General features: G+C 44.2%; 1 protein-coding gene across 3 annotated transcripts in view; it reads left to right on the plus strand.

Annotated features, from left to right (window-relative positions):
* The window catches only part of KASH5 (KASH domain containing 5), a 97,683-nt gene that overhangs the window by 70,750 nt on the left and 3,726 nt on the right, over positions 1 to 23,207 (plus strand). For all 3 annotated transcript variants that reach the window (XM_083161735.1, XM_083161736.1, XM_083161737.1), the window contains 4 exons: positions 3,398 to 3,462; positions 9,096 to 9,177; positions 17,742 to 17,878; positions 21,844 to 21,951. In XM_083161735.1, coding sequence (XP_083017861.1) covers positions 3,398 to 3,462; positions 9,096 to 9,177; positions 17,742 to 17,878; positions 21,844 to 21,951 — 392 coding nt within the window. The remainder of the gene's footprint in view (positions 1 to 3,397; positions 3,463 to 9,095; positions 9,178 to 17,741; positions 17,879 to 21,843; positions 21,952 to 23,207) is intronic.

Raw genomic sequence — 23,207 nt, forward strand, 5'->3', positions numbered from 1 at the left:
CATGGATGTAATCAATATAAATTTATTACTTTTAAAAATAATATAAATCTCTCAATAAAATGTACAATTCAATAGGTACTCACAAAAAAATATATATATAAAAACACAATGAAATAACAATAGATTCGCATACACTCCTGATAAAGTCAATTTAAGGGCTGTGTTTTAGACAGTAGAATGTCCTTTGATTATCCCTTGATAGGGACTTAGAGCTTTTTATACAGCGATAGTTTCATTAGGAGTGATAGGGCAGACCTCAATTTCTTTTTATATAAAGCCGATGGAATGTGTTGTTGGCAATCTCTATTCAGTGTGATTAACAGACAGCTCAAGCTCCCCTGTCAGCGGTCGCCGCCTGTTGACGATACCGCTGATGTGATGTTTGTATAGGGGGCGAGCCTATAAATATATATATATATATATATATATTTATATATATATTTTTTTGTGAGTACCTATTGAATTGTACATTTTATTGAGAGATTTATATTATTTTTAAAAGTAATAAATTTATATTGATTACATCCATTGGTGTGGCGCTCTCTAGATATATGTGAGTGTTCACATATATCTGATTCTATTGTATTTGTCCCCCTACAAACCATCCAATTTGTAATTGGGAGCAGCCAACTACGTTTCTATATACATTGTTATTGGTATCAATACCATTTAAGAATCTATCAAAGTTGTGTGCAATTTCCCTATTTCCAATACCATCCCTATTTCTCCTCCCCTTTTTCTATAAAAGGTGAGGTCACTCATTGCGCCCGATTGGTTTGGTTTCTCCAACCAAAGTTGTTAGTTTTTGTTCCAATTGATACCTGTTCTGCCATCTGTCAAGGGCGTAGTAACAATTCATGTATACTTATCTTTCCGGCAAGCAATCCATCATCCAGTGCACTGGCTATACTGTCTTCTCCTGAGGTCCTTTGTGCAGCATAGAACCAGCAGCCATGTCCATCTGCGCATGCGTAATGACTGCTGGGATAGCAGGGGAGCAGAACAGAGGACGGGAAGCATTGAACTTCCCTGATGTTTTTGCAGGTACTTGTGTATTATAGCGGTGCCCCGATGTACATCGCGCAATGTTTTTATCTCATCGCATCGCATGCCATGCACCCGATGGCATGCGATGCAACGCGATTTTGGCCCCCTATGCGATGAAACATTGTATAAGCACCCTAAAGGGTGCTTTTAAGCACCCAAATGGGTGCTTACAATGTTAAATGCGCCCCCACGCCACCCCCCACTATAAACGTGAACTCAAAGCGTGGCGAGCGCAGCTAACCCGCGAGGGGCGGCGGTACGCGTCCTCTGACCTTTTCATACCCCCACGTCGGTGTGGAGTTGAGAATAGAAAGTGTGGCAAGCGCAGCGAGCCACCGAGCCCGAAGCGTGGCAAGCAGACGCAGATACCCATTAGGGTGCTTATACAATTTTTAATCACATCGCATCGCATTGTATGGCATTGTATGCCATACACAATGTCATATAATTTTAAAATTGTATGACATTGTACAATATCGTGCGATATCGCATCGCATCCCATCACATGCCTTATGGTATGCGATGCGATGGGCGCCGCTATAATACACAAGTACCTTTTTGCATTTATGTTTAGATTATGACATCCTGAGATGGCAAATATGAACACACTGATACGAAAAGCAGAGCTTTCCATCATTTAATGAATCACAGAATATAGTATATGGTGCAGTAAAAAGGGGAACATTTTCTTTTCATTAATGTATTATATCTACAGTATCTTTCTACTTCTCCTTATTCTTTACAACTCAGTTTCTTTTGTAATCCTTTCCCTCAGCGTTGATGTTAATATGGCAGTGATGGGATGCCACAAATAGCAGGAATACATAGTTTTATAACAGCATGCGGTGAACTGGATTCCGCCCGATGGTATATTAGCAGATTCATATACACACATAGAATCGGAAGACAGCAATAGTTACATTAAATATAGCAGCTGCCGCCATAAAAAATGGTTGAGCAACATACTATACTGTAGTTACACATTATTAGGATCCATAGGAATTGTGTGAGCACAGACAAATTCAGTGGTACTTGTTTCCTAACACGGCCACAACGATCTTGATCTGGGGCATCGCAGGTAAAAAAAATCACGTCGGTCTCATCGCATGCGGGCTAAAAAATCGCATGCGATGCGACCGACGCGATGCCCGCGATTTCCCATAGGGAACAATGTAAAATGCCTCAATTTAACCAAATCCACATAGGGAACAATGTTGAAATGGCCCCCCAAAAATAGTTAACGCCACCCCACGATCAACGTGAACCCGAAGCGCCGCGGCGAGCGCAGCGAGCCCGCGAGGGGCGGCGGTACGCGTCCTCCGACCTTTTCATACCCCCACTATCCACGTCGGCGTGGAGTTGAGAATAGATTAGTGTGGCGAGCGCAGCAAGCCACCGAGCCCGAAGCGTGGCGAGCGCAGCGAGCCCCGTGAGGGGACGCGGATACCTTCACAGGTAAACGCGTCCCTTCGCGGGCTTCACAGGTATCCGCGTCCCCTCGCCACGCTTCGGGCTCGGTGGCTCGCTGCGCTCGCCACACTAATATATTCTCAACTCCACGCCGACGTGGATAGTGGGGGTATGAAAAGGTCCGAGGACGCGTACCGCTGCGCTCGCCACGCTTCGGGTTCACGTTGATCGTGGGGTGGCGTTAACTATTTTTGGGGGGCCATTTCACTGGTCAGGGGGGTTTTTTGGGGTCTCTGGCCCATTTAACATTGTTCCCTATGTGGATTTGGGTAAATTGAGGCATTTTACATTGTTCCCTATGGGAAATCGCGGGCATCGCATTTTGGCCGCATAAGATGCGACCGACACGATTTTGACTTTTTCAATGGGAAATCGCGATTGTGCCCGTGCTAGGAAACAAGTACCAATTCAGTAAACAAGCACCCCCCCCCCCCCTTCCTATGGCCTATGGCCTGTGTTTAAGATCATCATTTTTAGACCAGGTTCCTATTAGAGTATATTGTGGCTCATCATTTTACCAGATCCGTAAATGTGGTGTGTGATGTGTTGGTGTCATGGCTTTGCAAGGTGGCCAAATGGTCATCATTTCATATATATACAAAATATAATAAATTAAATGTGTTTGTGACTAATAAGGCCATATTTAGGTGTAAAGACATTCAGGGCCAGTGTAAGCATTTTCGGTACTAAAATCCAATTTTGTATGCATGTCAGGATAAAATGGAATTGATTAAGTACAGTATACGTGATAACTGTTAACATTGTCACCGGTAATGAATTATACAATATAAAGCATTAAACTGATTTTAGTAGTTTTTTGGTTTGAAATGTGATTATAATTTGGTTTGGTGTTTCCTTTCTATTTCTTTTTCCTATTAAGGAGTGCAAAATTGAAAAGAAGTATTTACAAGAACAGCTTTTACAGACCAATGAGGACCTGGCCATGTAAGTTGGCAGTGAAGTATTCAGTGTTTTTTACATTTCAGGATGAAGGCTTTTGGTGGTTTCTGTTGCTTAATTATATCTTTATATTGGCATTAAGTCCTACTACATGCAGCACATAAATATTAGTGTACAAACATATAAAGCAAAATTACATTTGTAAATTTAACATGAGCATGAACAGCCATCTCTTATATAGACTCTTAAGCTTGACAATACGGATGCTCTTCACCGTTACCATCGCGTCTGTCCAGAAACGGAATCCCTAGTTCTGGTCGGGGTATTATGGTTGTTCTGGAAGTGACGTAATCTGGACATCGAGCATTGGCTCAGTGCTGGGGAACACAATAGGTTGCCATAGCAACTGGCATATAAAATTTGCAAATATAACAATGCAGTCATCTAACAGCTATTGAATACATACATAAAAAGAATGTAAACAGTATGTATCAGTGCAAAATATATAAATATACTATCGATAGCTAATAAAATTGATTAAAAACACAGTATGTGATTTATGCTGAAAATTTGCTTAAATATTAAATGTAAACATTTTCCCAATGCAAATATATGCTCACTGTGCAATAAAACTATAATAAATTGTATCAATAATCATAATATAATAATGATCCAGTATAACCATCTTTTTTTTCCCCACTCTCAGACTTGGGAGTAAATTCACTAAGAATCGTGATTGGTTGGTTGAGATCAATGATCCTGGACTACACTGGAACTTGGAGGCGTTTTGTTTTAGCACTATCTAGAACATAAAGCGCTGCACAGAATTATCACAAGGTTAATTAGGTCAATGACCCAATTTACCTTGTGGTCTACCACAAATCCTCTCACTTTTTTTTTTCTAGTTTTATTTTCCTTATCACTATCTTTTTTTTTTTTAAAGTTATTTTTATTAAGTAAGTAAGTAAGTTTTATTTATATAGCACACTTTCTCCAGCAGGACTCAAGGCTCTTTACAGACATTAAAAATAATGCACATACTTGAATACAAAGGGTTATCAGAATGAGCAACAATGGCAGTACAGATATACATCACACATACATATATGCACTAATGAGGGACATGGACATGGGAAACATATATTTACTGAACTGTGTCGCACCCAGGCAGCCATTCAGCGTCGCCACATGGTGATTGCACCAGCCAGATAGGTAGACAAGTAAAAACGGTACAGATATAGGACACTAAGGGGGGTAACACGGGGTACATATTTGGCTAGCAGCACAGATCCTAGGCAGCCGGTAGAACAATACAGGGTCCACAGAACAAGACATAACAGCAACAGAAGAACAAAAACAGAGCACAATTAACTACAATTCTTAGTACACAATACAGCTGAGATATAGGGAAGTGAATGAGAAGAGATGCAGGTATAGATGGTAGGTGAGTAAGAGAGCTGTAATTGAAATGCAAGAAGAGTGCTGTGAGAACAGGAGGGAAGGAGGGCCCTGTTCCAAGGAGCTTACAGTCTAAAGCACTTAAAGAAACATAAAGGAAATATACAAAATTGTTTTGAATATACATTAAATGTTAAAGAGGAAAATGTCATGTTGTACAAATACGTAAGAATGTAGTATACGTCATAGTTTTGAAATAAAAGATGACATAACGAGTGACATTCTATGGGATGAGAATATTAGACTTTTGCGAGTTTTTTTCGCAAAAACAGCCAAAATCGCATTTTTTTCCATTTTCGCATATTTAATGAGCTGCGTAAATGTGAAAAAAGTGCGATTTTGGCCAACAAGTTGGACACACTGGAAATGCGAGGGCTGCTTTTCGCAGCACATCGCATCCAGATGTTTTCACATGAAAAAGTATACAAATCGCATATTTAATGGTATGCGATTTGTATAAAGTGTGTCTATAATTCGGCCAAAAATCAGACCAGGTTCTGATGGGCGAATTAGCCAGAACCCTGCAGAGATCGCAATGATCTGTGCAGGGTTCTGGTGTAAAAATCAGTTTAAACAGTTAAAATAAAATAAAAAACCAGCGCGGGGTCCCCCGCCAGAGCATAACCAGCCCCGTGCTCATTGAGCCGGTGCTGGTGACATAAAATCAGGGTCCCCGACAAATAGGGGTCCCCTTGATTTAATGAAACCAGCACCAGGCTCAAGGTCCGGCGCTGGTTCCAGAAATACGGGGGACAAAATGACTAGGGGTCCCCCGTATTTTAAGAACCAGCACCAGACCCAACCAGCCAGCAGGGTAATGCCACAGGGTTCCCCCCCCTCCAGGACTTACCAGCCCATGCTGAAAGTCCGGGGCTGTCCCCGATGCCCCTGGGCGGTGGGCATCGGGCTGATGGATAGTGTAAAAAATAGAAGAAAAACTATTGTTTTCTACTGTAGAACTATGAGTCCCAGCAAGCCTACCCCGCATGCTGGGACTTGGAGAACCACAAGTCCCAGCATTAAAGGGCCCCCTGGCACTTGTGGTTCTACAGTACAAAAAATAGTTAAATAAAACACACTGACACCCTGAAAAATAAAAGTTTAATACACACATAACACACACACTGATACTTACCTACCTTGAGCCCGCAGGTCGGTCCCTGGATCCTGGGTCCGGGGCTCCTGGACAGAAGAGTCCGGTTCCGGGGCCTTGGTCCGGGTTCCGGGGCTGGTCCGGGGTCCTGGGCTCCAGGGCTGATGTCTCCGGGGTCCAGGATCCGAAGAAGTCCAAAAGGGGTACCTAAGGAAGGAAATCCTACTCACCTGGTCCCCGGCGACGACATCGGCATCCTCTCCGGCAGACGCGCTGCTCCCGGCTGGTACCCGCTCTCGGACTGAAGAGGCGCAGAGATTTTCATCTTCCGCGCCTTTCCTCCGGATGATTCTATTGGCCGCCTAGCGGCCAATCAGGAGCTGACTTTCTCGGCTCCTGATTGGCCGCTAGGCGGCCAATAGAATCATTCTGAGAAGAGGCGCGGAAGATGAAACATCTCTGCGCCTCTTCAGTCCGAGAGCGGGTACCAGCCGGGAGCCGCGCGTCTGCCGGAGAGGATGCCGATGTCGTCGCCGGGGACCAGGTGAGTAGGATTTCCTTCCTCAGGTACCCCTTTTGGACTTCTTCGGATCCTGGACCCCGGAGACATCAGCCCTGGAGCCCAGGACCCCGGACCAGCCACGGAACCCGGACCAAGGCCCCGGAACCGGACTCTTCTGTCCAGGAGCCCCGGACCCCGGGACCGACCTACGGGCTCAAGGTAGGTAAGTATCAGTGTGTGTGTTATGTGTGTATTAAACTTTTATTTTTCAGGGTGTCAGTGTGTTTTATTTAACTATTTTTTGTACTGTAGAACTACAAGTGCCAGCGGGCCCTTTAATGCCCCGCATGCTGGGACTTGTGGTTCTCCAAGTCCCAGCATGCGGGGTAGGCTTGCTGGGACTCATAGTTCTACAGTAGAAAACAATAGTTTTTCTTCTATTTTTTACACTATCCATCAGCCCGATGCCCACCGCCCAGGGGCATCGGGGACAGCCCCGGACTTTCAGCATGGGCTGGTAAGTCCTGGAGGGGGGGGGACCCCTTCATTGGGGGGGTCCCCACTTCCCCAGGACCCCTGCCCATGCTGACCAGCCACGGGGATAATGATTTGGCCGCGGGACCTTATATAATAAGTGTCCCCCGGCTGTGGCATTACCCTGCTGGCTGGTTGGGTCTGGTGCTGGTTCTTAAAATACGGGGGACCCCTAGTCATTTTGTCCCCCGTATTTCGGGAACCAGCGCCGGACCTTAATCCTGGTGCTGGTTTTATTAAATCAAGGGGACCCCTATTTGTCAGGGACACTGATTTTATGTCACCAGCATCGGCTCAATGAGCCCGGGGCTGGTTATGCTCTGGCGGGGGACCCCGCGCTGGTTTTTTTTTATTTCAATTTGCGATTTCCTGCAAACATGCGATTTTCAGACATGAAAATCGCACATTTTCAGGACTAAACACATCGCACCAACTCGCACCTATTCGCAGTATTTGGCCCGTTTTTCGCATTTAATTAAATATGCGAAAAACGGGCCAATCTTGCGATTTTCAAAAGTGCGAAGTGGTGCGATAAAAAAAATGCGCATTTATGTCAATCCATAGAATGTCACCCAATGTTTCCCTGTCTCTGTTAATTGTGTCAACATCTACAGTAGCATAAATTAGATGTACCATACTACTTTTGTTAAAGTATGCTATCATCATGACAAGGTATTCTTAACACTTCCTATACATTTACACACAAAGCCTGCACATATCTTACTGGTCTGTGAGCAGCGTGTTTGAAAGTGAGTTTTCTCCTGGGTGTTATTAAAAGCACAATTCTTGTTACATCTATGTTGTATGTTTTTAATGAAAAGTACCGTACTTCTGAGTTTGCCCAATGGTGTATTTGGTCATGATTGAATTCTCACAAGAGTTTTACATTTTGCTTCTGTGATTTTAAACTGGTGTTTGCCTTTAGTAAATATCTATGTTTGGAAAAATGGTGATACTCACCTCAAAATTCTCTCAACCAAACACAGAGCTTAGTAAATTTACCACTTAGGGCAGTATTCAATGCTCCCGATTCACTGGTTTTTTTTCGGGGAATCGGGCTGTTTTCACTCCTTGCGTTGAATCTTATTCACTGAAAATCTGATTCACCCTACTCAATGTTCACTGTTTCATGTTCGCTGCAAGTCACTGGTGTATTTCAATGGGGTTTTCACTGGGATTCGCCGAGAGTGTATTCAATGCTAGGGTGGAGAACTGCTTTCTCCGTGATTTTCGCCATGATTCACCGTTTTGCATTCAACATCTTTTTAAGGTGAACTGGAATGTGAACTTTTAAAAGAAAGGTTTTTTTTTTTTTTGGTGTTAAATAATCAATAATTTTATTCTGTGAAGGGGCATGCTATTTGTATTCAAAGAGAATGGAGGAGGCACACACAATGAGCAAGTATATTTCAACACTTTACTAAAAAATAAAAGCGCACATACATATACTGTAGTTTTAAAAGATGCACATCATCACTTCACCAATGTCGATATGACGGTGACCAGCTTCCGTGTAGGGTATCTCGATCCACTGTTCAGCGCCTCCTGACGAAGTCCTGACGTGACGAAACGCGTTGATGGCGTGCTAGAAGTGATGCTGGAAGCCTAGCCGGGTCTGTCTGTGAAGCCGTGGGGAACATCTTGCTGCTGCTTGGCGGTGGGAGCTGCTGAACAGTGGATCGAGATACCCTGCACGGAAGCCGGTCACCGTCATATTGACATTGGTGAAGTGATGATGTGCATCTTTTAAAACTATATGTATGTGAGCTTTTATTTTTTAGTAAAGTGTTGGGTACTTGTGTAATTGTATAAACCAATGCATCTAAATTGTTTGTAAAGATCCAGTCATACTCAGCTTAGAATAAACAGTGGACCATTGGTATACTATTGACGTAAATTTCCAAACATAAGAAAAATCTGAGCTTTTCACAAGGTCATCTAACATAATGTGACCGTTTTTCAACTAAACAACTCAAGGCCATATCTTTATTCACTAAACTTATATGCAGAATAATTGTACATAATAGACATCTTCAATTCAGAATATTTTGTGAACACCTAAGAAAAACATTCCTTGCCGTTTCCTTACAGACATTCACATCCTTCTCTGAACCAGTGTTCCAGCATTCCATCAGCCCAGTCTTTGTGTAAGGAGCTAGAAGATATACAAGAGGTAAGCAAAATACTACATCACATCCCATTACTTATACATTATTACAGCTCCACTTGTGGAAAATAAGTAGTCATTGTTGTTGACTGCAATGAGTTTCAAAATTCTATACTTTTACCTTGAAAGTAAAGTTTAAAAAATCTTATTGCTAAATCAACTTAAATGAAATGGAATGAAGTGAAATTATCTCCATGACAACTCACAAGGCCAGGGAAGTTAAATGTTGAATTATGGTATTAAATTTGTAGCTTTATGCACTGAAATACATCTATAGCATTTATATAATAAAAGAAGGGGATTTCAAATTGATAAACATATCAAAGACAGTGTGAAACAATCTTCAGACCTCACCGTTTTCCGAGCAGGATATTGGCCCGGATATCACGATGATATGTTGAACCCATATGGTCGACATGTACAAATGTCCACCTATAGAAGATGTGCCAGCACTAGCTGTTCCAATAATTGAGACAAGACGGTTCTCAAAAATGTGATTAATATTTAATAATTGATGTACATCTAACACATAACATAAAAACATGTATAGATAAATTGAGCAAAAAGAGAAATAACTTAGGAGAGTTTCAGCAAATTGGAATCTCCAACTTTTGGAAAATGAAGAGATATTGTGATAAATATTACCATCCGTTTATGTCTGCTGGAAATGAATAAGTCCAGTATAGGGTGGGAGGATAGTATTGATAAGTAATATGGGTACAGAATGAAGAAAGGACTAAACTGTGGTATTAACAATTAAATGTCTTTATTAGGATAATGGTAAAGGATGGTGGTGAGGGGGGTTGAGGGGTTGGTGTTTGCAATAAGGGGGGGGGGGGGTGTGGGGTAGTCCAGGTCGTGTGTATCTGTGAAACGCCCGGGTTGCCACTGTTCGGATATCACCCTGTGTGGTTGGAGAAGTCAATTGCCTGGAGTACTCTCTAGAGGAATGTCTTTCATATGGGGTTGGAGAGCCCTTTCGGGGATGGGGGGTATCTACAGATCCTACAACTCAATTTATCTACAGACTGCTACAACTCAATTTCCCTACAACTGATGTAATACTCACAGGTTGTTAGTTGTGTCACAGGTCACCGTGGCAGGAAACGGCGGGCTGCGTACTCACCCGCTCATGTCTGCCGGCGTCTGGCCTGTGTACAGCTGCTCCGAGGGTCTGGCGCTGGTGGATGCGGTGTCTGGCAGCAGGGGGAGCGGGACACGTGCTCAGGAGCCGGATCTGTGTCTGGTGGTTCTGGGAGGCCGGCGCCGCCATCTTTGTTGTGGGCAAAAAGGATATTAGGCCAGGTTAGGCGTTATTCTCCTTTCTGACAGCCTAGCCAATGGCGGCGTCCTCCTAGGTATATAGGAGGGCTGTCTAGGCTGATTCCCTATCAGTAAAAAGAGTCTCCAGTGCTTGCAGCATCTCTGGTAGCTCTCCTGGCCATCCTAGTGCCTGTTTGAATCCCTGCCCTGCTTTCCGTGCTCTGTAGCCATCTAGGCCTCTGTGTTGTGTATACAGTCCGACCCGGTCTGCCCTGGCTGATCCAGTCCTTCCCATTCCTCTCGGGCCTGTTCTCAGCATCTCCGGTCTCCAGTCACCTTCAGTCATCTCCGTGCTTCTATTGATCCTTCCATCAGTTACAGTCTTTTACAGTTTTCCCATCATCTCTGGTGGTTCCCAATCCAGCAAGAACTTATTGCTTAATGTTAATTTAACCCTCGGCTATCCTCAAAGAAGTATTTGAGAGTCTTGATGTTTTGTTTCCATTGATGAAAAGATCAATCATTAAACCAGCTCATTTTAACCCTACCTCCTCTGACTCTTCTGCTACTCCTGTGACCCACACGACTCCATCCACCCCACCATCTGTGACAAGTTGCTTGCATGTTCCTTACTTCCATTTTTGTGCATTGGAGCAACATTTGCTCTTTTCCAGTCCTCTAGAATTACTCCTATAGCTAGTGACTGGTTGAATAATTCTGTTAATAGTGCTACCAACACGCCTTTAAGCTCTTTTAGTATCCTTGGATATATCCCATCTGGCATTATTGATTTATCCAATTTTAGTTTTGAGAGTTATGTTGAGACCTTTTCTTCTGTAAATGTACTTGTCCTTTTTTTTGAAGATCCCTGCAATTTATCTGTGGCACCTTCCCCTCTCTTTCAAAAGTGAATACCGAGCAAAAATAACAGTACTTGTGTAGTTTCACGGCGGTAGCTACATAGTTAGCGTAGCGTTCCTTTCAGAAATGCTGTTGTGTTCCCGTGACCAGCGTAGTCAGTGTTGTCAGTCAGAAGTAGCGTGCTGTGTTCCCACGACCAGCATAGTCAGCGTAGGCAGTACGTAGTTAGCATAGCATTCCTGTCAGAATCAGCGTAGTGTTGCCGCGACTAGCGTAGTCATTGTAGTTAGTCAGAAGAAGCATCCCTGTCAGAAACAGCATCTTGTTCTTGCGGCCGCTTAGCGTAGACAGCGTCCCTGTCAGATGCAGCGTAGTGTTCCCACAGACAGCATAGCATAGTCAGTCAGCTGGTAGATTGAGCGGTACGCAGTTAGCATAGTCAGTCAGCTGTTATATTCTGTGAGAGTAAGACCAGCTGTTAGATTCTGTGAGAGTCAGACCCATTTCAGTCATGGCTGCTTTTCAACCTGCCGTGGATGGAGGAGGAGTCGTGGTTTTTCTACAAAGCCATACATTTCTGCCTGACACCCAGACTTGCCCCAATGGCCACCCTATGAGGCTAAATGTCATGGAGCAAATGTGGTGCTGCCACATCTGCAGCTGCGGAGAGAAGGTCAGCGTCAGGGCTGCGCAATGGTTCAGAGGGTGCTAGCTGACCTTTGTCACCCTGATCTGATTTGTGTTCTGTTGGGCAGAGGAGCTGACCAGCATCCGCTTCTGTGAGCGACATTTGTCCATCTCGCAGAAGACCACCGTTTTGATAAGGGAGGCCTGCACCGTCGACCTCATTTCACAGCCTCACCGATGTATTGGCCCAGGCAAGATAGTCGAGGTGGACGAGAGCCTTTTCATCCAAAAAAGAGTCATGTTGGTCATATGCTGCCCCAACAGTGGCTCTTTGGAGGCATTTCTAGGGAGACCGGAGAGTGCTTCGTCACAGCTGTCGAAAGACGTGATGCCAGCACCCTGATAGCCGCCATCGAGAGGCACGTCGAACCGGGGACCACCATCTTTTCGAATTGCTGTTTTGCCTATAATATGGAGCAGCTGGAACTTTGTGGATCCGAAGACCGGGGTTCAAACCCAGAACTTACAGGAGTTCATATGGAGAAAGACTCTTGGCGCTGAAAACCCGTTACGGTGTATCCTCCATGCACTAACCCTGCTCCCCCAGGCTGAGAAAGGTGACGGTGCAGAGGCAGAGACAAGTGCATCAACTTCTCATGCTGTTTCTGCAAATGAGGAATGACTTACTAAATTTTTTGTCTTTATTCTTCGTCTTTTTCATTGTATTGTCATTTAATAATTTCCTTCATTATTCTTCTTTATTGTTAACTAAAAAACAGTTACCAGTTAACACATGTCATTACTGTCTCAGATGTATGATATGGCAGGTGTGAATGTGTTCCTGAAACACCCCCACCATCCACGCCAACCCGAGTGCACACTTTACATGTCATCCCGACCTTTTCATACCCCTACTACCCGCGTCGGCATGGAGTTGAATTTATAAACGGTGGCAAGTGCAGCGAGCCACCGAGCCCAAAGCGGGGCGAGGGGACGCGGAATACATGTGAAGTAATCCGCGTCCTCTCGCTGCGCTCGCCATGCTTTGGGCTTGGTGGCTCGCTGCGCTCACCACACTTTGTAAGATCAACTCAACGCCAACGAGGATAGTGGGGGTATGAAAAGGTTGGGAGGACTCATAACGCATCCGCTTGCCACATTTTGGGCTAGCGTGGATGGTGCAGTAGCGCACGCAGGGGGGGTTTCTGAGTACCCAGAAACCCCCCCCAGGAGTCTAAGGACCCTAGGCTGAAAGCTGAGGGTCCCCTCTTTCCATGAGTACAAGAATTTTAAAAATCGGCCCTTGGGAACCGGAGATATCGGACTTCAAAGCAGTGGTCCCCATCCAAGCCTGTTAATTGCTCTTCCCATACAGATATTTCAGGTTCTGTCTAATTTAGAGTTTTTCTGAGGGTATATTACAAAAGCTGGGACTCTCCCCATTTGATGGACACTAGTAGCTTGTTCCCAGAACCAGAGATATCAGCCTTCCAGCAGCTGGTTACTGCTCCAGCTCCACATACCTGGTATGTAGTTTTATATTCTCATTGGCAGATTTCTCTGCCACCTGAACTCTAATCCCCTAGTCCCCGATACTATTTGGTATGTGGGATTCTCTAGTTGTTAATTCCATTAAAATCTAAGAAATCTATTTCCGGGAACTGGAGATATCTGCAGTCAAGCAAGCTGTCCTCCCACCAGAAAACTATGAATAACAAGCCCACTCCACTATAAACCTATCCTCTGCATATTAGACATCAGGGCCCCTTCATTCAGCCCAATGCCCCCTTCTCCCACCCCATCTGTGCAGTAAAGGGGTAATTAGTGGAAATTACTGATCCAGGCCCTACATGCTGAGTGGTTGATATTATACCCCCTACCACCCACGGGACATCAAAGCTTCCCCCACCCCTACCGCTGGAGGATCGGTAGGGGCCCCAATGCATTGCTATGCCCAGGGGTCTACACTGCTGTTGACGCCCCTGTATGTATATATATATATTTTTTTTTTTATTATTATTTATACACATTTGGTCTATCTATAATACTTTAACTGACCCAGCCAAGTGTACATCTCTGTGCTTTGCTCCACCCCTCTGGAAACCCCCTTCTGAAAATCCTGCGTTTGCCCCTGTGGTGGAATAAAAAAGGTTGACAGTTGTTATGTGGACAAGTGTCATTGTCGACAGGTTTAATAGTGTTTTTCATGCTGCACTTGTTAGCGGTGTGCCGGGCTGCTATTTCTCAGTGGAACTACAAGTGCCACTATGACCTGTCACCGCAGGACTGCTGCAGAGTCACTACGCTGACAACGTAGTTCAAGCTGCCGTCGTAAAACTACACAAGTAAGGCAGCCTTTGAGCTACGCTGATAACGTAGCTTCAAATTATCTACAGAAGTAAGGCAGCTGTTGGACTACACTGATAACGTAGCTTTATACAAACTTAAGGCCCCCATACACTATGCGATTTTCAGCCGATTTCACCCGATTTCGGCCCCTTGGGCCGATAAATCGGTTGAAATCGGCCAAAAATCGCATGTGTTTGACATCTGATCTGATCTGATGCGCGGTCCCATGCGCTTCAGATCGGATCAGGGCGTCTGACCTGCTGAACATCAGATATATCTGAATCTGACCCATCATGGGTGCTTTTTAGCACCCACGATGTTTCAGATCCGATATATCTCCTGGTACCTCCTTCCTGCGCCGCTGTGGACCTCCAACCCCCAGTGTAGAATCAGCAGCAGCAGCCGGAACTTATGTCACAGGAAGTGACAGGCACCACGCCGGGACTCGAGTCAGGAGAGAAGAGGGCAGAGGGCGGCAGTCAGTGAGAGTCTTCCCTGCTGCTCGTCCTAGATGTCAGCACACACAGCAGAGCCCCCAGACTTTCCTCTGCTGCTATATGACACCTGAACGGGCAGCAAAGCCCGGACAACATCCCCCTCCCCTCTCCCGTGCTGCTGATTGTCAGCTTGTTCAGAAGAGCATGGACGCTCCCTCTCCCCTGCTTCTGGATGACAGCATGGGCAGACTCCCCCTCTCTCTCTCCCCTGTGTGTGCCTGAATAAATTACGGTACTATTGTTCTCTCTAGTGTAGCAAGCAGAAGTGACTATATACTGCTGGTTATAATGGGAAGTGTCCAAATACCTCTTTACCCTCTATTAATACTGTTATGCAAACGGTCTCTGGTGGAACTGCCTGGGCTGGTCCTACAGTATCTCCCTGACTCTCCCTCTTGGCCACTGGTTTATGTTCAGGATAATTGGATACTAGTGACAAACTTCTATTCCGGCTAGTTACTTTCCTAAGACGTAACTGATATTGCATCTCTTTGGATACTTTGGATCTTATATAGCGCAGCAGATTCCGTTACAGTGTCTTATATAGCGCAGCAGATTCCGTTACAGTGTCTTATACAGTGCAGCAGATTCCGTTAGTGTCTTATATAGCGCAGCAGATTCCGTTACAGTGTCTTATACAGTGCAGCAGATTCCGTTAGTGTCTTATATAGCGCAGCAGATTCCGTTACAGCGTCTTATATGGCGCAGCAGATTCCGTTATATACTATATATACATATACCGCCATTCTCATTTTCTCAGAACAGTAATACCTGCAAGGTATAGCACTGTTCAGGCCACTCCCTAGAGCCATCCCATCAGATAAATCTCATGGCACATCCAATTTGTGTCAGATAAATCATGTGATTAATCACATGTGATTTATCTGATGCAAATTGGATGTAAAAAATGGCACGTCAAGTGTCAAATTGTATGTAGGCCTCCTGGGAAGCTGCCAGGGAAGTTCAGGGGAAATCAGATGCAATTTTCCAGGTCAGACAAATCTCATAGTGTATGGGGGCCTTTAGCGTAGCGCTGCTGCCGAGGCTACGCTGATAATGTTAGATTCAAACTTAGCATAGAGCTGCCGCCGTGAAACTACACAAGTACCAAAATAACTATTAATGATGATATGCTATTACACGATTCACTATTTAGTGTAGGGACTTTTAAAATGTTGACCTATTCTAAATAATTAAATTATCTTTCCAAGTAATTTTGAGAGCAGGTACTGTCTGTAGACTCTCATCCGCAAACACACCTGAAGAGGAACATGCATTCCTCTTATATAGTGATCTGGAAAAAAATAGCTTTGCTGATTCTCCATTTGTATGTTCGGGCCTATTACGGCCAATCCCGTCATACCTGTTCATAAATGGGATTGCCCGTAATCGGCCTTCTTAGTAAATTTCCTGCACAGTGGGAAAATGTGGGAGTTCCTCCTGTATTTAAGAACTAGTCCTAGTTTCAAAAATACAGGGCATACAAAGACATGGGGATCCCCCAATTTTTTTTAACTAGGACCAGGCGCAGCTAGCTAGGTAGGTAATGCCACAGCCAGGGGACACAAGTATATTGGCCATAACAGTTAATACCCCCCTAACAATAACTAGTCACCCCTGGCCAGGGTACCCTGGAGAGTGGGGACTACCCAGTGAAGGCCCCCCTTCCTCTGGGCACACAAGTCCAGGGCTGAAATCTGTGGCTATTAGTGCATTCTTGGGCATTGGGTGCCAAGTTGATAGTGATTCTATATGGCTTATTATGACTTGGGGCACTGCTGTGTAACATTGCCAAAGGTCGATGGCTTTATTATAGCATATAATAATATTAGGATGAGACTAGGGGGTGCATAGTACAAGACATGCCCTTAATGTGCACACACACTGGGCGGTTTTGCCCAGCATGTATGCAGAGCGATGATGTGAAAATAGCTGGGTGAAAAATCGCACACGGGGTGGACATCTTTCCATAGGAGGACGCTATGGAAAGCTATGGAAAGCTGTCCACTTGGCTGGTAATACCAGCAGGTGAACAGTAACAGCCAGTGATGAGTGCTGATGTGCTGGGAGGTTTTGAGCTGAAAGTAGCTAAAAAAAAGCACCTTTCAAGTAAAAATCCCCCAGTGTGTATGGGCCTGCAGACACTGCCCTCTGTGCACAGTATCCTTCTCTAGATTTCCCTGGGTGCTCCCCTATTTACAAATCGGTGAAGTGAAATGTATTAAGCCTTAGAGAGTTATAAAGTGGAGAAAGATAGAGTTTCAGTACTGTACCTCTCTCCACATCTTAGTGCATTTTTCACCTAAACCAGGGCTGGATTAAGGCTGGTGGGGGCCCCCACCAATAAAAATTGCAGCCAAAGGGTTCCCCCCCACCACCACCACCACTGGTATGTGGGCGGGTCGGCGGGCACTCACACACACACATATGAATATATATATATTACACACACACATGCGGAGCCCCTGCAGACAAAGACTCGCGAGATGATGACATCATCATCTCGCAAGCGCGGGGCTGCGGAGGCAGCCGCAGCGGCAGACGGGGGACAGCCCGGGTGCTATGGGGAGAGGATATAGGGCTGGAGGCTTTTTCAGATACCCGGATTCCGGGAGAATCCCGGAATCCGGGAAACTGGACAAGCCTCCTTTAGGGTTGCTACCCAAAACGGGAGAATCCCGGAAATCCAGGAGAGGTGGCAACCCTATGCCTGTCCCTGGGGGCCCCCACAGACTGCTTTTTAAGAGACTGCTCTGATTTATAAAGCAGTCTGTGGAGGGATGACTGCCCCTGTCGCCCCTTGGATAATCCAGCCCTGACCAAAGCACTGCAGAACTGTCATAAGCCCTCTTATGTAAATAGGGATTTTTATTAAACTGTAGGTATCTTACTTACTTCATGATGTTCAGTATAGCCAGTGCTTTATAGAGTTTCTTTATGTAAGAAACATTAATGCAAATGATACCATGACAGCTGGAAGAAAAAAGAAGCATCTGTCTTCAGACCCTCGGCTACCTGGTCCAGTTTAAGTGTGCCTGGGAAACCTACACAAGCTCGTTACATGGAATATCACAGACTAACACCAACAAAGAACTGTCCCTGGCACAAAGGTACCATGTAAAATGTGCTTTAAATATATTATTTCTACATGTTTTTACAGCTTGTGTTATTATAATTCAAGGTTCCTTCTGGCTGTATGACTGTAGATTATATAAAACTATGAAGAAATGTGTCTAACAGCTACAGTATAGTCCCTCCCTCCTTCCTGCTGGACATGGCAGAGGCCTCACTCTTCCCCTCCCAGCCAGCGTGGGTGGAAGGTAGTGAATAAGAAGGAAGAGAGGTTAGGGGAAGAGGACAGATAGGATAGGTAGATTGCATACCTCTCAACTGTCCCGATGTTTGCGGGGCCATCCCTTTTTTCGGGGGGGGGGGGGGGGTTTGGCAGTTTGTAGTTCACCCCCTGCCTGGTGCTGCTCATCTGTGTCTATTCCTGGACATGCCCCCACAGTGGTAAAAATGGGGGGGGTGGCCTCTTGGGAGCACTGCAAGCATTAGCCACTCCTCTCCTTTGTTGCTAGACCAAGCCCCCATGCCTGGTCCCGATTCAAGGAAATCACAACTTGGGAGGTATTGGAGGGTACAGATGAAAGACAGAAAGGGAGAAGGCAAAGAGATGAGAAACGTTGGGGTCTGGGTGGTGTATATGGGTGGGGGGAGGTGGGAAACACCCCTGTCAATATTTGGAACTGGTGCTATTTCCACAGCCCCATCTACAGATCAAAGAGAGAGGGAGATGGGATGAAAGGATGACAATGCTGACAGAAGGGTAGAGACAAGAAGGACACATGATAATGTAAGAGACACAGAGAACAGCCATCTTGGCAATGACGGGTCAATAAGACTAGTTTATATAACTAGGGTTTGTATGCAGCTTCACTCGCATGCACATGTTATTGCTCAGTGGCACTAACATGTGCCGAGTGTAAAGCTTCTGGTTTTTAATGTTTTTATCCTCTCCTTAATGTTACATTAAGATAATAGCAATACACTTCCCTCCATTTCTTTTTAGGTCACTAAGCTATAGAATAGTAAAAGCATGATCCAAATTCATCCAGTAGTTTTTGAGTGGTGCTGGAACAAACAGACAAAAATTCTAAAACAATTCAGAAAACAGTCCCCAGGAATATATTTCTGAAGAAAAAAAAAATTATGTACAGACACAACCCTTACAGTTGTATTATAAGAAGAGGCGGATCCGGGAGAAAATGACAGAGGGGGCACCATGATAGGAGAGGGATTGGGAGAGGGAGGGGGTGTTATTAGTTCCAGTGTACATGCTCAGAGAGCAGCGAGAGAGAGAGAAGAGCAGAGAGAGGGTGTGAATGGGATATAAAATATGCCCTGGCGTTTAAAGTACACAGGCCCACCTTGACGACAAAAGTGAAGGATGGATTTGTACGCGCGCCAAAGGCGTGCCCTGGAAAATGGGGTGTGGGCACTCAAAAGGGGGCATGTATGTCCTTGAGTGTAGTGTACACCACCATATCCACTTCTACACATTAAAATACCCATTAATAAACGGTGACCCATTATACTAGCCCCTTACACATGATGCCAAATGGAATGAGCCCAAATTCACATAATACCACATGGATTGAGCCAAAATTCACATAATGCCATACAGATTGAGCCAAAATACACATAATGCCATACGGATTGAGCCAAAATACACATAATGCCATACGGATTGAGCCAAAATTCACATAATGCCACATGGATTGTGCCAAAATTCACATAATGCCATGCGGATATAGCCAAAATTAACATAATGCTACATGGATAGAGCCAAAATTCACAGTACGCTTCATAAACAGGGACATTGCTCGCCAAAGGCGTGCATTAAAAATGCACACAAAAATACCCATTACATGTTAAGCCACACATCATAATGTCCATTATGTCTTATGCCAAACACCATAATGCCTATTAAAAATGATGCTACATAAGTGCTGCTTACCTACATGCTCATTGCCAGGGGTTCAATGCTCATTGTCATTTGGGATTACATGCTCATTGCCAAGGGGAAATACATGCTCAAGGTAACTGGGGGACAGCCACCGCCAGGCAGAAGTGACAGCCATTGACAACCGGGCAAAGAGCAGGGGGCTGCCCGACTGTATTCAGAACACTGCAGGTCAGGGCTATTTGAAATAATATCCCCTTTTACGCAAGAAAATGCAGGGACTTACCCAGGAATATGGTCCCAGGATCATGCAGGGACATTCCCTTTTACACCAGCCTAGTCCCTGCATTTACTGGTGTGAGGGGAGAGAAAACCACCCCTTTAACTGGCTATATCTTCGGAACCAATTGACCCATTTACATGACCAGTATCGTATTGAAGAAATTTTGAGTAGGCTTCAAATGATTTTGGTCCTGTAAAATGGGACCATTTGGTTCAAGAGAAATCTGCCCTCAAAGAACATGAACAGCCATGAAATTACATTTCAGAAATAAAAAAAATATGGTTTATCCGCAATATCTCCGGAACCATGACCCATATGGACCAATCTGGTATCAGATTGAAGGCCCATCGATTTGGGTTCGAATGAGATATACCTCAAGCTTATGTGATGCCATGGGGGGAAATGCCAGCCGTCGGAAACGGGTGGGGGTTGGAATTAGTGGGTCCCATGTTATCCTATGGGGAAAACGTTCCAGCTTTGCCCGGCGAAATCTCTGGTTCCCGGGGGGCTAGCGACAGGGCTAGGCTCATAATAAACGCCCCGGTCCTCATCTACAAAATGAGCTATGTCAGAAATGACAGTGGGGGCATGTGCCCGGGTGCCCCCCCCCTTAATCTGCCCATGATTAGAAGTATAAATGAGTTGTTCTTTAAGCAAAGTATTCAAACATTGAGCCTAATTCAGCATGGATTGCAAGGCTAAATCCTTCTCTAATGGGCAAAACTTGGTTGCACTGCATGTGATTTGATTATATTTAATTAGGAGAATTAATTACATTTCCACCAATAAACAGTAGATAATAGTAATTACCAACCAGATATCTCTTTCGCTGTTGAGAATGTGACTCCTACCACTCAAGCTTGCTGCCTAGGTGTCATCCTTGACTCAGAACTTTCCTTTGTTCCTCAAATTCAGTCTGTCTCGAAATCATGCCATATGCACCTAAAAAAAACATATTCAAAATACATCCTTACATTACATGCTAAATCTCTAATCCAAGCTCTCATCATCTCATGCTTTGATTATTGCAATAATCTCCTTATTGGCCTACCCCAATACAGACTCTCATCACTACAATCCACCATGAATGCAGCTGTGAGGCTAGTCTTCCTAGCCAGACGTTCATCATATGCATAGCTACTCTGTCAGTCACTTCATTGGTTACCTGTGTTCTACCTTATTTAATATAAAATACTTTTTCTAACACACAAGACCATAAACCAAACTAAACCAACTTATATCTCTTCTCTCAAAATATCTTCCAACCCGACCTCTTCGCTCCTCACTACAGTACCTCTCTCATGCACACTCGTCACTCACTGCTATTCCCATGCACAATAAGACTCTCCTTCAGTCTCCAAACCTACAAGCGTTCCCTGAAAACTCATCTCTATAGGCAAGCTTATCCAGAACCAGCCACTTAACCTTCATGTACCATTCCTTTCCAATCACATCCCCACTGTACAGGCCACACAAATCCTATCTCTTTCTTTTACACATTTTCCATCCTCCTGACCCCTGGCCAAACTGTATGGTCACCGTATCATACAGCACAACAGGAACCTTTGCATGCTGGTCGAATTTATGCAATAAAGAATATCCAGTTTCCTATAGATTGTGTGCTTGCAAGCAGGGCCCTCAAATTTTTGACTGTCTGTAAATACCCAGTTTGTTTTATTGTAAAGCACATAAATCGGAATAGGCTGCGCTATATAGGAAATTGTTAATAAAATAAATAATTAAGGGTGTATGATTTGCAGAATTCGGAGATGAAAGATACCATATGACAATATATTATCAAATAACTCTTTCTCCAAAACAAACAGATCTCCGATAGAGTGGTCATTACTACCTGTGAACAACCAACTAACACCACACCATAGACAAATTAGGATGTGCAGCAAATTCTTACTAACTGGAGGTAGTAAATGTAGGTAAGTGGAAGCTCTTAAAGGAATAACTACACAGCACATGTTTACATTATTTTAAAGTATACAGTACTGGTTGATCTTGCTTATACATTGGCAGAAGTTTATATAGTTAATGCAACAACTGTGTAAAATACATTGGAACTAGGGAGGCCAATCCCAGAGAATTTTTTCAATCCCGGGATTCGGGACAGAAAATCAGTCAATCCCGGGATTGGATTCATGACGGAGAAGACGGGAGGTGGTGGAAAGGGCAGCCTGGTGCATTTGGTAGATGGAAGCTGGCACAATGGCAGGCTAGGTGGATGCGGCAGAGATGGTGGGTAGGTGGGCATGTGGGGGCCGTGGCTGTGGTGAAGAGGGCAGGAAGTTGTGCAGTGTGACCTCTAACATTACACTGTGCAGATGCACAACATATTTTTCAGGCAGTTCTGTCCAGTAGAAAAGGGTTGAAATGTGCATGTGCATTTCATTCCCGAAATCCCGGGACTGGAGGCTCCAATCCCTAGATTGAAACTTCATCCAAAAATGCCCAAAAGATTGGCATCCCTAATTGGAACATACATACACATGGCCACTTACAAACAGCTATGATTTTTCACATTTGGTAGCTTAAGGGAAAGTTTGATGTCTCAAATAATTATACCTGCTAAATGTATTTTTTTTTAACGAAAGTAACCAGTGTTCTATGTCTACCTGTATGGCTTTTTTAATATGATCTATTTTAGGGTATAACATGAGCAGTTACTGATACCATGGACCAGATGTACTAACTTGAAAAGTGATTAAGTACCAGCCAACAAGCCCCTAATGGCCATATTACAGGCTGTCTTTAAAAATTTACAGCAGCTGGTTGTTTATCATTTCCCCATTTTATAACTTTTCAAGTACATTTGGCCCATGGAACTAGGAACTGCTCATATACAGTTTCTTTAGTACACCCTAAATGAGATCTGTGGCCTAGCATAGGGACAGTGCACAACGAGGAGACTATGTCAATGTGGTGAAGTCCGTATATGATTTCTTTATATGTGCACAGTGATCACTACCCGCCTGTTGTATGTGATTTATACTGTGTGGAAAGCTGCTAGATTAAATAACAGATTCATGCACTATAGAGCACACATTTATGTTTTATTGATTTACAGAATTTATATATATATATATATATATATATATATATATATATATATTACACACATACATACAGTTGTGTTCATAAGTTTACATACTTAGCAGAATTAGTTATTTTATGGCCATTT

Source organism: Crinia signifera, chromosome 19 (genome assembly GCF_055691185.1).
Source record: "Crinia signifera chromosome 19, ASM5569118v1, whole genome shotgun sequence".
In the NCBI taxonomy this organism is placed as follows: Eukaryota; Metazoa; Chordata; class Amphibia; order Anura; family Myobatrachidae; genus Crinia; species Crinia signifera.